A 17,415-nucleotide genomic window follows, 5' to 3' on the forward strand; every position below is an offset into this window, starting at 1 on the left:
TGAAATGTCGAAAAACTGAGAAATTAAAAAATTGAAAAATTGAGAAATCGAAAAATCAAAAAAGTGAAGTTGAAAAATCGAAACCTGAAACAATAGAAAAATTGAAAAACCAAAAAACCTGAAAAATCAATTAATTGAAAAATCGACAAATAAAGAGTTTATAAAAGTCAAAAATTGAAAAATCGAAATATTTAAAAATCGCAAAATTGAAGAGAAAAACTGAAAACCGAGAAATTGAAAAATTGAGAAATTAAAAGTCCCCAAACTGAAATTTCGAAAAACTGAGAATTCGAAAGTTGAAACAGCAAGAAATTATAGGTTAGGATGTGTATCAGATCACGGATCGTGGCTTATAAATCAAATCGTTTCCGAACGTTTAGAGTCGACATTGGCCTGAGTGCGCTCTGGTCTGTAGATCAAACAAGTAAGCAGCTTGTAATATTCTGGTAAATCTAGTGTCAATTTATCGAAACTAAAACGCGTCGTTAAAAATATTATGACATGTTTTCTAGTTAATTTTATTCCTAGTCAGAAACCAACACTGATGACGCTTCTTTATGTTCTCTGGTGCTAATCATCCGTTCCGAATTTTAAGGTTATGTAAGTTAATTGACCGGTTGAAATTGTTTATTGTTTCCGGTTTTAACTGCACTCCAACAAAATTTGGGTAAAAAAACTGCCATTATTCCACCGTTGTGTGATAAAACGATTTTAGGTGGCCACAATGTCAGTTTTGGAATACTGTGAAGCCTTCCTAACAGACGGAAAATCTTCATGGAAAAACGTTCACAACTGTAATCGATGCCCATATTTTACTACGTCATTTTTTCTTATGGTGAACCACATGAAACGACACCGTTCCTTCTTTAAAAAATTTACATGCGAAAACGCCAAAGTCGAAGAGTTCTACTGCAAAGATTGCGATTTTAAAACGGAACTAACAATTTTGTTCAAACAACACTTGAATAAATATCACGGCCTCAAGAGAGAGTGTGCAGACGACTTCAGTGTACAAAACTACGTTTGCGAAAAGTGCGCTTTTGAAACAAATCTCTTGTTAAAGTGGCTTCAGCATATTTCAGCGTGCAGGGGAAAGAAAGAAAACCTTCGAATTTTCACCCACAATAGTGACGAAATACGTTGGTATTACTGTACGGAATGCCCCTACAAAACTAGATTCAAATATAATTTAATTCGGCACATGAAAAGTCGCCACTTAAACAAACAACATGAATGCGACAAGTGTCCGTTTAAAACTGGCTGTGAAAGACGTTTAAAGACGCACGTGAGTCGGAAACATCTAGGCGAAAAAACAATTAAGTGGTACGAATGCGAAAATTGCCCATTCAAAACTAAACGGGGATCGAATTTAAAAGATCACGTAATTTGTCAACACACTAATGAGGACGAAGTAAAGTGGTACGAATGTGTCAGCTGCTCATATAAAAGTAAAAGAAAAGATTATTTAAAAAGACACGTGACTGTCCACCACTTGGATGTCAAATCATTCCAGTGCAAATTTTGCCCTTATAAAGCCAAATTGAAAAGTTATTTGAACGATCACATCAACAATCGCCACTCAAACGGAAAGAAATTTAACTGGTACGAATGTGACAAGTGTCCGTTCAAAAGTAAACGAAAAGGTGGTTTAAAAAGACACATTAATGCCATCCATTTAGACGAACAAGACGGTGAATGGCACAAGTGCGACAAATGTCCTTTTAAAACTAGGTCAAAATCGAATTTAAAGGACCACGTTAGCACCGTACACTCGAACGCAGAAGACGTTAAGTGGCACGAATGCGAACAGTGTCCATTCAAAACCATGTATAAAAAATGTTTAAAAACTCACATCATCGCAAAACATCTAGCTGAAGAAAAAATTAAGTGGTACGAATGCGAAAATTGCCCTTTCAAGACTAAACTCGCATCGACTTTAAAAAATCATGTGATTTTTCGACATTTGGATGAAGGGTTTAAGTGGTACGAATGTGGGAGCTGTTCGTATAAAACTAAAAAGAAAGCTACATTAAAAGATCATGTAACTGTCCACCATTTGGATGTCAAGTCGTTTCAGTGCAAATGTTGCCCATTTAAAACTAAGCTGCTGAGTTATTTAAAAAGTCATATGAAGAATCGCCACTCAGATGGGAATGATGTTAAATGGTACAAGTGTGAGCAGTGTCCTCATAAAAGTAGACGTAAATGTGATTTAAGAGTCCACGTAAATCGGATTCATGTAAAAGAACAAGATATACGATGACTTTTGATATAGTTTGTCTTTGTGAACACTTTTGTAGCACACTGTAATCGTTATTTCTGGAAATAAAAAATTGTTATAAATGACACGTGTATTGTGTGTTGAATAAGCAATTTTGAGGTTATGTCAACAATAAATCAAACTTACAAAGTAAATTAAATTCTAATTGTGTGCAGCCTTTCCATGTTAACAAAAACGTGATCTAATTTTACTTTTGTACGCACAGAGACGGTATTTGTGCCACGTAACTTCCGTTTTTTCCAAATTGCCTGTCACCAAAATAGCACGCAACCAGCAATACACACAAATGAGAAATATAATTATTAACTTATTATTTCTTGTGTTTGTTTCAGGGACTTGCCACTAGTTTCTGGTATCACGAAAACTGCGTACACTCCGCTCAAGAACGACACTCCCGAAAATACAAAAAACGGCACATTCATCCCAAACCAATTCCCGAAGTAATGATAGAACCCTAGGGCACAAACAGCCAAAATTCGAAACAAAAAGTCCTCATAGGCTATCCCTGCAGCTTTAATTCCGGCTGGAAGAAGTTCCGCGCTCAAAAGCTGAGGCAAATACCCCAAACCCAGTCTTTCAAAGACAGCATAGAGCAAAAATATTGCTATTGTCGTCCAGCTCATGAATTCGCTTTTAACACCAAAGCAAATACCAATCAAAAACGAACAAATCCCGGTACAAAAAGCAGAAATAATGAAAATCTTTTTCCTTCCGAGTTTGTCCACGGTGACCGTCTGCACCACAGTGGAAAATAAAACAATACAATAGAAAATAATCGCAACGTATTCGTTGCTGAGGAAGAATACAGTCGAAACGTCTTTCAGAATCGCGATGATGTTCATTTGCATTACCGTAAACCCGGTGAACTGTTGAAAACAGAGAAGAAGAGTAATTAGTAGAAGAACTTTTAGGTCTTGTTTTTTCAAACAAAACCGGTTTTTGTTGACAAGAGGTTCCGCTTCCACTGCTGCTACTATTTCGTTGAATTCTTCTTCATTGTCGCTGTTATTTCTCAATCTTCTTAAGGCATTTTTTGCGACTTCCACTCTTCCGCTTTGTAGTAGATAGTAAGGTGATTGCGGTAAAAAAGGCAAAATGATAAGTTGAATCAAACTTAAAGCTGCTCCAGCCACCGCGTGCACGTAGAATGCAGAAAATGGTACTACAGAGTAAACAAACAGCGTTCCAAGTGTACATAGAAGGTGATCTAAACTTGTCAAAAAACCTCGGATGTCGGGTCTTGCTATTTCTGTCAAGTACATGACGGTTGCTACATAGCACATACTTCCAGTAATTCCTCCTAGAACTCTACCTAAATACAAGTACTTTAGTTCGTTCGTGAATCCAATAATACACCATGCTGCCAGTGCTACCACAGATCCGACGTGAATTGTGTTTCTTCGTCCTATGGCTTCGGTCAGATACGTACTTAAAGGAAGTCCCAACAGTGCTGCTAGCAGGAAAGACGCTTCCAACCAAAATTCGTCGCCTTTTTCGATATGCATGGAATTGTTATTAGATTGGAGAACTTGTAAAGCAGGAGCGGACCAACCGAACTGCATGCCATCGGAGAACGAACTGAGACTTACTGGAAGCAAGTTAATACTTTGTTAGTAAATAAAATTAATACCGTACCAATCAGTGCAGGCCAAATCTGCGACAATATCGTAAGTAACAACGTTTCGGCTCTCGTTTTTTTCATCATTTATAATTTTTTCCAGTGTGACTACTCACAATAAAAATTTACTTAGATAAGGTGTGTGATTTACTTGCTTGAAATGGTTTATGCAAACACTGTTGACTACTCGGTTCGTCATGGAAAAATAATTTGATTTTAAAGGTCTTAAATAGTACGTATTTTACCATACTGATAACGAGTAAGTGCACTTATACAGAATGATAACAAAAACATAAACATTTCGGCGTTAACTAATTCATGAAACCTACTTACTTACTGACTGCGTATCGTATACCAATTTTTTCGCACCGGCACTTCACTGTTTTCACCAAAGAGGTAATATAATAATTATTTAATTTTGAATTTTTATCTTATCATTTATGTATAAGCATTCTTAATTTAAGACAACAAGCGGTAACACTTATCGGGATTGTATACGTGAGAGTGAAACAGATAAACCGGAAACAATGTCGATGGTCGTCCAGACTTTTAAAAGGCAAAATTTAGCCCCGCCCACCCACCCTGTCTCAATTGTAATGATTTTTGTTATTCGTCGTGAGTCAAGAGGGCGGAGCTTAACTGCAAAATCCTTATTTCTCTACGAGAAATTAAAAACAAAGATTAAGCCCCACCCACACCTGCCCTGATCTAAATTCGTAGTAATGAAGTTTTCATTTGTTGCCACGCCTAGAGGCGGAGCCTAATCGTAAGAGTCATATTTCCCTACAAAAATTTACCATTTTAAACGTGTTTGTTTTAATTTTTGTGGATTTCTTTTCGCAACATGAAACTTAAAACATGTTTAAAATGGAAAATTTGTATAAGGAAATATTTACATGCTTTAAGTTACTTGTTGTGAAAAGATGGCTATGATATTAAGAAAAAAAGCCAAAATATAAGCCCCACCCACCCGCCCTACCTCAGTTCTGATGATTTTTTTATTCGTCGTAAGCCGAGGGGCGGAGCTTAATTGCAAAATCCTTATTTTTCTACGAGAAAGTACCATGTGAAATATGTTCTTCCGTCTCGATCTCAATCGTGATGAATTTTTCATTCGTTGTCAGACTGAAGGGCGGAGCTTAACTGCAAAATCGATATTGTCTCTGGTAGGACTATGTCATTTGATGCAATTTAAAACCCATTTACTATATACAATTTTGAAGTGATGTCATCACATTATTGGTGGGAATGATTAGATAAATTTCAGTCTTATCGTTGCAAGTACTGCCCCCCCCCCTCTCCCTCTTCTCATTTTAGCGACTAATTTTATTTCTGTATAAGAAACAAGTTTCATTCAGAGCAGTTAAAATTAATCACCGAAATGGAGGCGGGTGGGTGGGCGGGGTATATGTTTTTCTGTAGAGTGGGAGTGAGAACTAATATAAATTGGGCTGTAATGGTGACTTTTTTGTTGTATTATTTATTATAAGATTTATTTCTTATTTCAGAAGAAAAAACTGAGAGAACGGGTAGGTGGGCGGGGCTAAATTTAAGTTTTTCCCAGTGAGTCTTTTATAGACAAGCAATAGGCCCTCCCACCCGCCCCGTCTTCTTTCTGGTGACCACTCTTAATACTGTTATTCATTAACAAAATTATTGTCTTATTACCATCTTTGGCAAATCTGTTAAACCGTTGGTGAGAAAACAGATAAATTGTTATTGTTATTTTTTATATAGAATCCCCAAGAATCGAATAGAGAATGGACATCACTTGTGTCTTGTGTCATTGGTTGATTGCTTTTTTTTGGTTATGTGCATCGAAATTGTTGAACTTTGTTAATGATTTGATTAACATCTGTCCAATGAACAATGAAGTGACAAAAGTAGAGTGCGTATACTGGAATGCTTTGTTTTTGACGTTAAAGTTTAAATAGACAGAAGCACACAAATAACGTAATTATAATATTTTTTAATTATCTTGCGGCAAAATTAATTTCCTATTTATAATTTTGTTTTCGATATTTCCGTTTTAGGATTTTTCAGTTTACTTATTATTCAATTTTTCGATCTTACGATTTTGCACATTTTTGATTTTTCAATTTTTCGATTCCTTAGATTCTCAGTTTTTGGATATTTCAGTTTTGGGATTTTTCAGTTTTTCGATTCGTCAGTTTTTCTTTCATTTTTCAGTTTTTCGATATTTCAGTTTTGGGATTTTTCAATATTTCTGTTCTTCGACTTTTCCATTTTTGACTTCTGGATTTTTCGATGTGTCGACTTTTTACTTTTTCGATTTTTAAATTTTAGATTTCTCAATTTTTTTGTATTTTAATTTTTCAATATTTAAAATTTTAGATTTTTCTATTTCTCGATTTTTCATTTTAGCTCTTCCATATTTCAATGTTTCAAATGTTTCGATTTTTTAATCTTTCGATTTTTCGACTTTCCGGTTTTCGATTTTCTGTTTTTCAATTGTCGTTTTTTCAAATTTTCGAATTTTCAATTTTTCAAATTTGACATTTATAAGCTGCTAATTTTTCGATTTTTCAATTAATCGATGTTTTGACTTTCGAGGGTTTCGATATTTCTGTTCAATTCTTTAATTTTTCGATTTTTCAGGTTTTTGATTTTTCATTTTTTAGTTTTTTTAAGGTTTCGATTTTTCGACTTCACTTTATGGATTTTTCGATTGCCCAATTTTTTAACTTTTTAGGTTCTCAGTTTTTGGATATTTCAGTTGTCGGATTTTTCAGTTTTTCTTTCATTTTTCAGTTTTTCGATATCTCAGTTTTGGGATTTTTCAATATTTTGATTCTTCGACTTTTCAATTTTTGACTCCTGGATTTTTTTTTACTTTTTCGATTTTTCAAATTTTTGATTTTTAAATCTTAGATTTTTTAATTTTTAAAGTTTTCAAGTTTTCGAATGTTTCGAAAGTTTCCATTTCTTAATCTTTTGATTTTTCGACTACCCGGTTTTAGATTTTCTGATTTTCAATTGTCATTTTGTCAAATTTTCGATTTTTTAATTTTTCAAGTTTGACTTTTATAAACTCTCAATTTTTCGATTTTTCAATTAATCGATGTTTTGATTTTCCCATTTCTTGACATTCGAGTGTTTCGATTTTCAATTCTTTAATTTTTTGATTTTTCAGGTTTTTGATATTTCAATTTTTCAATTTTTTAAGGTTTCGACTTCACTTTAGGGATTTTTTGATTGCTCAATTTTTTCACTTTATAGGTTCTCAGTTTTGGATATTTCAGTTTTCGGATTTTGCAGGTTTTCCCATTTTTCAGTTTTTCTTTCATTTTTCGGTTTTTCGATATCTCAGTTTTGGGATTTTTCAATATTTTGATTCTTCGACTTTTCGATTTTTGACTCCTGGATTTTTCGATGTGTCGATTTTTTTACTTTTTCGATTTTTCAATTTTTCGATTTTTAAATTTTAGATTTTTTAATATTTAAAGCTTTAGATTTTTCTATTTCTCGATTTTTCATTTCAGTTCTTCGATATTTCAATTTTTCAAGTTTTCGAATTTTTCAAATGTTTCGATTTCTTAATCTTTTGATTTTTCGAGTTCGCGGTTTTAGATTTTCTGTGTTTCACATGTCATTTTGTCAAATTTTCGATTTTTTAATTTTTCAAATTTGACTTTTATAAACTCTCAATTTTTCGATTTTTCAATTAATCGATGTTTTGATTTTCCCATTTCTTGACATTCGAGCGTTTCGATTTTCTTGTTCTTCAATTCTTTAATTTTTTGATTTTTCAATTTTTCGATTTTCGACTTCACTTTTTTGATTTTTCGATTTTTCAGTTTTTAGATATTTCAGTTTTAGGATTTTTCAATATTTCAATTCTTCGGTTTTTCTATTTTTGACTTCTGGATTTTTCGATGTGTTTTACTTTTTCGATTTTTCAATTTTTGGATTTTTAAATTTCAGATTGTTCAATCTTTTGATATTTAAGTTTTTCAATATTTCTTAGTCTTTCGATTTTTCGACTTCCTGGTTTTAGATGTTCTATTTTTCAATTTTTCGATTTGTTAATTTTTCATTCCCGATTTATCGAGATTTGATTGTTCAGGTTTTCGATTTATCAGTTTTTCAATTTTTTATTTTGGCCTATTTCGGTTTCTCATTTTTTCCAGTTTTCCATTTTTTCGTTTTTTTATTTTCCGCTTTTCCAATTTTTCAACTTTTAACTTTTTGTTTGTCGATTTCTCTTTTTTTCAATTTTTCGACTTCATCACTTTTCGATTTCTCGTTCTTTTGATCATTCAATCTCTCAATTTTTCAATTTTTCGAATTTTAAGTTTTTTGATTTCTCGATTTATCGAGATTTGGATTTTCCGATATTTTGATTGTCAATTTATAAATCGTTCAATTTTTAACTTTTCGATTTTTCGATTTTGGCCTATTTCGGTTTCTCAATTCTTCGACTTTTCGACTCCATGATTTCTTGATCTTTTGATTTTTCGATTTCTCGGTTTTTCGATTTTCCACTTTTTCGATGTTTCGATTTTTCAGTTATCCGACTTTTTAAATTTGGGAGTTTCGATTTCTCAATTTTTCGTTATTCGATTTTTAAATTTTAGATTTTTGAATTTTACATTTTTTCGATATTCTGATGTTTCATTTTTCGATTTTCAGTTCTTCGATATTTCGATTTTTCAATGTTTCGGTTTTTACGATTTTTTAAGGTTTTTTTTGGCGCTTGCGGACTCCAATGTCAATAAAGGTGGTTTTACAAAATCAGACTATATGTCGCATCTATATTAATCTATGGTCGAGTTCTATCTTTTTTGATATGTCATTGGGTGATTCATTTTTTGAGGTTATGAACATCGCAAATGTCAAACTAGTCAAAGAGGTTTTATATGTAAATAGTTACTTAGTCATACGTTTGGGAAATGTCGTAATCTTGTTAAGAAATTTCTAAACAATTTCTCAGCTCGTATTCCTTGATTGACGATTAAAAAAATCCGTCTAATGACGTAACAAAAGTAGAGTGAGTTGGCAAAATCGAACCGTCAACTACAGCGTCAAAAAGTTAGGTTAGGACACTGACGTTGCAGTTACAAACCTACTTCGACGAAATTCAGGTAACTAAAATTGCACTTTTTCCGTAACATATTAAGGCGATTTCAGGCAACCGAAATGTCAACTTTGGAATATTCCGAAACACTTGCAGCACAGGGAAGATCTTCATGGAAAAACGTCCACAACTGTAAACTATGTCCGTATTTTACAACATCCTTCTTTCTTATGGTGAACCACGTGAAACGACACCGGTCATCCCTGAAAAAATTTAGCTGCACGAACGCCAAAATTGAATTGTATTATTGTAAAGACTGCGAATTTAAAACGGAACTAACGATTCTGTTCAAACAACACATCAATGAGTATCATAGAGTTAAAAAAGAATCCGAAGAAGACGTTAAATGGTACCGATGCAGACAGTGTCCATTTGAAACCAGATACAAAGAATTTTTTAAGAAGCACCTAACTGCGGAACACCTAGCTGAAGAAAAAGTCAAGTGGTACGAATGTACAATCTGCCCATTTAGAGTTAAACGATTGTCGAGGTTAAAAGATCACGTATTGGTTCAGCATACCGACGAAGAAGAAGTTGAGTGGTACAAATGTGGCAGCTGTTCTTATAAAACCATAAGGAAACAAAATTTAGACACCCATGTAACTCTCCACCATTCTGAAGACAAACCATTTCAGTGCAAACATTGCCCATATAAGGCTAAATTAAAATACTATTTAACCTGTCACATGAACAACTGCCATTCCGACGAAAATAATTTTAACTGGTATAAATGTGACAAGTGCCCGTTCAAAACTAGACGCAGATCGGATTTAAAAACACACACAAATTGGGTCCATTTGGATGAAAATTGGGACGGATGGTACAGATGTGAACAATGCGCTTACAAAACTAAAGCGAAAAGGAATTTAAAATTGCACGTCAATAACTTACACTCGAACAAAGAAGAGGTTAAATGGTACGAATGTGAAGAGTGTGCCTTTAGAACTAAGTATAAGCGTTCTTTGAAGACTCACGTCATTGACAAACATCAAGCTGAAGAAAACATTGTGTGGTTTGAATGTGAGAACTGTTCGTATAAAACTAAAAGGAAAGATAGTTTAAAGTCGCATGTTACTACCCACCATTTAGATCTTGTGGCGTCGTTTCAGTGTATATATTGCCCGTTTAAAACTAAGTTGAAGAAGTATTTAAATACTCATGTGAAGTTCCGCCATTTGAATGAAAATGTTGTATGGCACAAGTGTGATCAATGTCGGTATAAAACCAAAGTAAGATGTCATTTAAAGAGACACAAGAGTGTTAAACATTAAGAAAACTGGGATTGTATGAAAGTGTTAAGTGCTAGTATCCCGCTAAAATTGTGTATAATGGTATTAATAATGTTATTAAAAAAATAAATAAATAATGAAAACATGAACAATTCTCTCGTATTTATAGCATTTGGGTTCCTGAATGTGGTATATATTTATTTTAAATCTAAATAAAGCTGATAGAAATTGAAAAACTGAACAATGGAAAATTCAAAAAATTAAAAATCGAGACTAGCCTAAATAATTAAAAAAAAAAACGAGAAATTAAAATGTATAAGAATTGGAAAATCAAAAAATTGAAAAATTTAAAATTGAAACGAAAAATTAAAAATCAAGAAACTGAAAAATCGAAAATTCTAGGGAAATTTAAAAATCGAAAAACTCAAAACTCCGAAAATAAAGTCCAGAAACTGAAAAATTGCAAATCGAAAAATGAGAATTCAGATGTTTCGAAATTGAAAAAGTGAAAATTTTAGTACTGAAAGCTTTAAAAATTGAAATAAATATCGAAAAGAGGAAAATCGAGAAACAACTCACTCAATAATAAAAAAAAAACGAAAAATTAAAATGCAGAAACTGAAAAATCGAAAATTTTAAAAACTAAAATAACTCGACGTTTGGAAAAGTGAAAAATCGAAAATGGAAAAACTCAAAAGTTCAATAATTGAAAAAATGAAAAACTTAAAATTAAAAACTCGAACAACTAAGACGAAAAATTAAATATCTAGAAACTGAAAAATCGAAAAATTAAAAAGCTAGGAACTGAAAAATCGGGACATTTAAAAATCGAAAAACTGAAAATTCCAAAAATTAAAGTGAATAAAAATTGCAAAATCAAACATTTTAAGAAATGAAAAATCGAAAAATTGCACAAATCTTTGAACCATTGAAAAATCGGAAATGGAAAAATTCAAAAATTAAAAAACGGTAAAATTTAACATTAAAAATTCCAACAATTAAAAAGAAAAATTAAAAATACAGAAATTGAAAAATCGAAAAATTCAAAAATTAAAAATCGAAAAACTAGCCTAAATATTAAAAAAACATTATAATATATATATAAACTGGAAAATCAAAAAATTTAAGAAATGGAAAAATTGAAAAACTGGAAACTTGCAAATCTTGAAATATTGAAAAATCGAAAATGGAAAGATTCAAAAGTTCAAAAATTAAAAACTAAAAAATTTAAACAACTGAAGCGAAAAATTAAAAAAAAAGAAACTGAATAACAAAAAAATTTAAATCGAAGAAGTAAAAAGCGAAAAATCTAAAAATTGAACATCTAAAACCAGGAAGTCGAAGAATCGAAAGACTAAGAAATATTGAAAAACTGAAATATCAAAAGATTGAACAATCTAAAATTTAAAAATCCAGAAATTGAAAAATCGAAAAAGTAAAACACATCGAAAAATCCAGAAGTAAAAAATAGAAAAACCGAAGAATTGAAATATTGAAAAATCCTAAAATTGAAATAGCTAAAAACAAAAAATCGAAAAATCAAAAAAGTGAAGTCGAAAAATAGAAACCTTAAAAAATCGAAAAATTGAAAAATCAAAAACCTGAAAAATCAAAAATTAAAGAATTGAAGAACAGAAAAATCGAAACACTCCAAGGTCAAGAAATGGGAAAATCAAAACATCGATTAATTGAAAAATCTAAAAATTGAAAGTTTATAAAAGTCAAATTTGAAAAATTAAAAAATCGAAAATTTGACAAAATGACAATTGAAAAACAGAAAATCTAAAACCGGGTAGTCGAAAAATCAAAAGATTAAGAAATGGAAACATTCGAAAACTTGAAAAATTGAAATATCGCAGAACTGAAATTAAAAATCGAGAAATCGAAAAATCTAAAACTTTAAAAATTAAAAAATCTAAAATGTAAAAATCGAAAAAGTAAAAAAATCGACACATCGAAAAATCCAGGAGTCAAAAATCGAAAAGTCGAAGAATCAAAATATTGAAAAATCCCAAAACTGAGATATCGAAAAACTGAAAAATGAAAGAAAAACTGAAAAATGGGAAAACCTGAAATATCCGAAAACTGAAATATCCAAAAACTGAGAACCTAAAAAGTCAAAATATTGAGCAATCGAAAAATCCATAAAGTGGAGTCGAAAAATCGAAACCTTAAAAAAACTAAAAATGAAAAATCAAAAACCTGAAAAATCGAAAAATTAAAGAATTGAACAGGAATATCGCAACACTCGAAAGTCAAGAAATGGGAAAATCAAAACATCGATTAATTGAAAAATCGAAAAATTAACAGTTTATAAATGTCAAATTTGAAAAATTGAAAAATCGACAATTTGAAAAAACGACAATTGAAAAACAGAAAATCTAAAACCGGAAAGTCGAAAAATCGAAAGATTAAGAAATCGAAACATTTGAAAAATTGAAATATGGAAGAGCTAAAATGAAAAATCGAGAAATAAAAAATTCTAAAATTTTAAATATTGAAAAATTAAAATACAAAAAAATTGAGAAATCTAAAATTTAAAAATCGAAAAAGTAAAAAGTCGACACATCGAAAATTCCAGAAGTCAAAAATGGAAATGGAAAAATTCAAAAATTGAAAAACGGAAAAATTTAACATTAAAAATTCCAACAATTAAAAAGAAAAATTAAAAATACAGAAATTGAAAAATCGAAAATTTTAAAAGTTGAAATAACTCGAGGTTTGAAAAACTGAAGATCTAAAAACTGAAAAAACGCGAAAGTGAAAAATCGAAATATGGAAGAATTAAAAAATATTGAAAAACTGAAAAATAAAAAAATCGAAAAATTCAAAAATTAAAAATCGAAAAAATTTAAGCAATTGAAACGAAAAATAAAAAATCAAGAAATTGAATAACAAAAAAATTTAAATTGAAAAACTAAAAAGCGAAAAATCGTGAAAATTAAAAATCTAAAAATTGAAAAAATCGGAAATTAAAGTTTACAGAAATTGGAAAATCAAAATTTGAACCCATGAAAAATTGAAAAACCAGAGAACTGCAAAACTTGAAACATTGAAAAATCATAAATGACAACATTCAAAAGTTCAAAATTGAAAAACTGGAAAATTTAAAATTGAAAAGCCCGACAATTGAAACGAAAAATTTAAAATCAAGAAATTGAAAATTCTAAAACCTGAAAAACACTGAAATTGAAAAATCGAACAGTTTAAACATTGAGACAAATCCAGAGTTGAAAAAAAAAATCGAAAAATTAAAAACCGAGAAGGTGAAAAACCGGGAAACTCAAAAAGCTAAACTTAAAATTTGAAAAACCAAAAATTGCAAATGGAAAACTGAAATTTTAGAAATTTAGGAATTGAAGAACTGAAGATTTTGAGAGTGAAAACTCCAAAATTCAACTAAATGTCGAAAAATAGAAAAATCAAGGAACTTACCCACTGAAACAAAAACGAAAAATTAAAAAATACAGAAATCGAAAAATCTAAAAAATGAAAAGTTGAAAAATCGAAAATGGAAAAATTCAGAAGTTCAAAAATTGAAAAATTAAAAATTCTAAAAATTGAGGTATTGAATTAAATCGAAAGGTGAAGGAAGAACTGCGGAACTAATCGAAAAATCGTGAAAATTAAAAACTAAAAAATTAAAAAATTGAGAAACTAAATAACGAAAAATTGCAAATCAAAAAAAAGGAAAAATTCGAAAGTTTGAAAATTGAAAAAATTTCACACCGAAAACTCCAAAAATTGAACTAAAAATCGAGAAACGGAAAACCGAGAGCCGAAAAATTAAATAAACGAGATTCCAAAATAATTCGAAAATTGAAAAATCGAAAAATTTTGGAAACGGGAAATTGCAAATCGAAAAATGGAAAAATTCGAGTTGAATTGAAAAACTGAAAAATTTAAAACTGAAAATTCCAAAAATTAAAAATTAAGGAACTGAGAACCCAAAAAAAACTGAAAATTTTAATATTGAAAATTCCAAAAATTGAACACCACAATTCAATCGGGTAACTGAAAAATAAAAAAAAAACAAAAATTTAAAATTGAAAAATTGAACTAAAAAAATTTAAAAACGGCAAAACTCAAACTCAAAAAAACAGAAAAATTGAAGTAAAGAAAAATAGAAAATGGAAAGATTCAAAAGCTCAAAAATTAAAAACTAAAAAATTTGAACAATTGAAACAAAAAATTAAAAATCAAGAAACTGAATAACAAAAAAATTTAAATTGAAGGACTAAAAAGCGAGAAATCGTGAAAATTAAAAATCGAATAATTGAAATAATCGAAAAATTAAAATTTATAGAAATTGGAAAATCAAAATTTGAACCCATGAAAAATTGAAAAACCGGAGAACTGCAAAACTTGAAACATTGAAAAATCATAAATGACAACATTCAAAAGTTCAAAAATTGAAAAACTGGAAAATTTAAAATTGAAAAGCCCCACAATTGAAACGAAAAATTTAAAATCAAGAAATTGAAAATTCTAAAACCTGAAAAACACCGAAATTGAAAAATCGAAAAGTTTAAACATTGAGACAATTCCGAGTTGAAAAAAAAAAAAAAATCGAAAAATTAAAAACCGAGAAGGTGAAAAATCGGGAAACTCAAAAAGCTAAACTTAAAATTTGAAAAACCAAAAATTGCAAATGGAAAACTGAAATTTTAGAAATTTAGAAATTGAAGAACTGAAGATTTTGAGAGTGAAAACTCCAAAATTCGACTAAATGTCGAAAAATAGGAAAATCAAGGAACTTACCCACTGAAACAAAAACGAAAAATTAAAAAATACAGAAAGCGAGAAATCTAAAAATTGAAAAGTTGAAAAACCAAAAATGGAAAAATTTAGAAGTTCAAAAATTGAAAAATTAAAAACTAAAAAATTAAAAAAATGAGAAACTAAATAACGAAAAATTGCAAATCAAAAAAAAGGAAAAATTCGAAAGTTTGAAAATTGAAAAAATTTCGCACCGAAAACTCCAAAAATTGAACTAAAAATCGAGAAACGGAAAATCGAGAGCCGAAAAATTAAATAAACGAGATTCCAAAATAATTCGAAAATTGAAAAATCGAGAAACTGAAAAATCGAAAAATTTTGGAAACGGGAAATTGCAAATCGAAAAATGGAAAAATTCGAGTTGCATTGAAAAACTGAAAAAATTAAAACTAAAAATTCCAAAAATTGTGAAAAATCCTAAAAAAAAAAAAACCCTTTGACGTTTGTGACCTTGAACAATTGAATTCATAACCTCATTTTCCAAGCCGCTTTTAAACAAAAAACCTGCCAAATTTCCATTGCTTATCGTTTTCTATCCACCCCCGTCGCAACCCTCGTCCCGAAAGGTCTCACAAAACGCTATAAAAGAATTTCACGAAGGAGAATTTTGAGGTTATGTCAAGTTCTAACCTAACTGAGCTCCAACGAAATTTGGGTAAGAAAAGCGCCACAATCCTTCCACAGTGCAATAAAGCGGTTTTAGGTGGCCAAAATGTCAACTTTGAAATATGAAACATTCACAAGAAGTACGAACTTTTCATGGAAAAATGTGCACAACTGCGAACTCTGTCCATATTTTACAACTTCGGTCCTCTTGATGGCGAACCACTTGAGACGACACCGTTCAACACTGGAAAAATTCGCTTGTACAGACGAAATTGAACCGTATTGTTGCAAAGTCTGCGACTTTAAAACAGAACTAGTGATTGTTTTGAAACAACACATTAATAAACAACACAGAGACGATTTATCAAGCTTCAGTATACAGAACTACGTTTGCAAAAAATGCGACTTTGAGACAAATTTCTTGCTGAAGTGGCTTCAACATACTTCAGAGTGTACGGGGAAGCATCTAAGTGTGAGTTCCGACTTCAAGCTAATTGGCAAAACTGAGTTCAAAAATAGTTTAAAACTTCATATAGAAAGTCCCCACTTAAACAAACGACATGCATGCCACAAGTGTCCGTATCGAAGTAAATGTAAAAAAAGTTTAAAAATCCACATAAAGGTGGTCCACTTAGACTATCAAGATTGTGAATGGTACGAGTGCGAAAAATGCCCTTTCAAAACTAGAATAAAAAGTTATTTAAGAAACCACGTAAATCGCTTGCATTTGGACGACGAAGATGTTAAATGGCACGAATGCAGCGAGTGTCCATTCAGAACTAAGTACAAAAGTTATTTGAAAATTCACATAGCTGTGAAACATCTAGCTGAAGACAAAATTAATTGGTACGAATGTGATAAGTGCCCATTCAAGACCAAATCAGAAATTAAATTAAAAAACCACATATACAACGTACATCTGAACGAAGAAGAGGTTAAATGGTACGAATGCGAACAGTGTTCTTTTAAAACCAGATATAAAAGAAATTTCAGCAGACACGTAACTGCGAAACACCAAGACGAAGAAAAAATTAAGTGGTACGAATGCGAAAAGTGCCCATTCAAGACCAAATTACAACCTATATTAAAAAGACACATTCACAGCTTACATCTGAACAAAGAAGATGTTAAATGGTACAAATGCAACGACTGTGCATTCAAAACTAGGTACAAACGAAATTTCACCAGACACGTGACTATAAAACATCTACTAGACGATGAAAAAATTAAGTGGTACGAATGCGAAAAGTGCCCATTCAAAACCAAATTAGAATCGAAATTAAAAAACCACATACATAACTCACATCTAAACGAAGAAGATGTTAATTGCTACGACTGCAAAGATTGTAAATTTAAAACCATGTATAAAAAAAATTTCGAAAGACATTTAACTGCTAAACATCTGGAAAAAATTGAGTGGTACGAATGTCGCAATTGTCCATTCAAAACCAAACTGGCGTCGAAATTAAGACATCATGTGAAATATCACCATGTGGAGGTTAGGTGGTACGAATGTGCCAGTTGTTCGTATAAAAGTACGAGGAAGGAGAATTTAAAAACGCATATAACTATCCACCATTCGGATGTTAAATCGTTTCAGTGCGAATTTTGTCCATTTAAGACGAAACTGAGTGGGAGTTTGAAGCGTCACATGAATTGCCACCGGTTGGATGGAACGAGTGTTAAATGGTATAAGTGTGATCAGTGCTCTTATAAAGCCAAGAGTGGGGCACCTTTGTATAAGCACAAAAAAATACATTTATAAATTTCTATAATTTTATAACACTGTTATATGTTCTATCTT

The 17,415-nt window shown here is 30.9% G+C and overlaps 4 protein-coding genes across 5 annotated transcripts; 3 read left to right on the forward strand and 1 right to left on the reverse strand.

The window, feature by feature from the left end:
• Positions 1 to 578: 578 nt before the first annotated feature.
• LOC135140625 (zinc finger protein 708-like) lies at positions 579 to 2,696 on the forward strand. 2 transcript variants are annotated; one of them, XM_064071258.1, is made up of 3 exons: positions 579 to 667; positions 716 to 2,201; positions 2,614 to 2,696. In XM_064071258.1, the coding sequence occupies exons 2-3, from the start codon at positions 725 to 727 to the stop codon at positions 2,625 to 2,627; spliced, it is 1,491 nt and encodes a 496-aa protein (XP_063927328.1). In that variant the 5' UTR covers positions 579 to 667; positions 716 to 724; the 3' UTR covers positions 2,628 to 2,696. The 2 variants fall into 2 exon arrangements, with proteins under 2 accessions (XP_063927328.1, XP_063927327.1); XM_064071257.1 differs by lacking the exon at positions 2,614 to 2,696 and having other exon boundaries at positions 716 to 2,343.
• On the reverse strand, positions 2,383 to 4,064 carry LOC135140626 (facilitated trehalose transporter Tret1-like). The gene is made up of 2 exons (XM_064071260.1): positions 3,917 to 4,064; positions 2,383 to 3,869 (listed from the first exon to the last, which is right to left on the reverse strand). Exons 1-2 carry the CDS (start codon positions 3,984 to 3,986, stop codon positions 2,584 to 2,586), a joined length of 1,356 nt encoding a protein of 451 aa, XP_063927330.1. The 5' UTR covers positions 3,987 to 4,064; the 3' UTR covers positions 2,383 to 2,583.
• Positions 4,065 to 8,753: 4,689 nt separating this feature from the next.
• LOC135140401 (zinc finger protein 711-like) lies at positions 8,754 to 10,378 on the forward strand. Its single transcript, XM_064070929.1, has 2 exons — positions 8,754 to 9,004; positions 9,051 to 10,378. The coding sequence occupies exon 2, from the start codon at positions 9,060 to 9,062 to the stop codon at positions 10,266 to 10,268; it is 1,209 nt and encodes a 402-aa protein (XP_063926999.1). The 5' UTR covers positions 8,754 to 9,004; positions 9,051 to 9,059; the 3' UTR covers positions 10,269 to 10,378.
• Positions 10,379 to 15,456: 5,078 nt separating this feature from the next.
• Positions 15,457 to 17,415, forward strand: LOC135140476 (zinc finger protein 64-like). The gene is made up of 2 exons (XM_064071049.1): positions 15,457 to 15,660; positions 15,709 to 17,415. The coding sequence occupies exon 2, from the start codon at positions 15,718 to 15,720 to the stop codon at positions 17,374 to 17,376; it is 1,659 nt and encodes a 552-aa protein (XP_063927119.1). The 5' UTR covers positions 15,457 to 15,660; positions 15,709 to 15,717; the 3' UTR covers positions 17,377 to 17,415.

Source organism: Zophobas morio, unplaced genomic scaffold, assembly GCF_036711695.1.
Source record: "Zophobas morio isolate AGI-343-1 ecotype UQ-CSIRO unplaced genomic scaffold, CSIRO_AGI_Zmor_V1 ptg000040l, whole genome shotgun sequence".
Lineage (NCBI taxonomy): Eukaryota > Metazoa > Arthropoda > Insecta > Coleoptera > Tenebrionidae > Zophobas > Zophobas morio.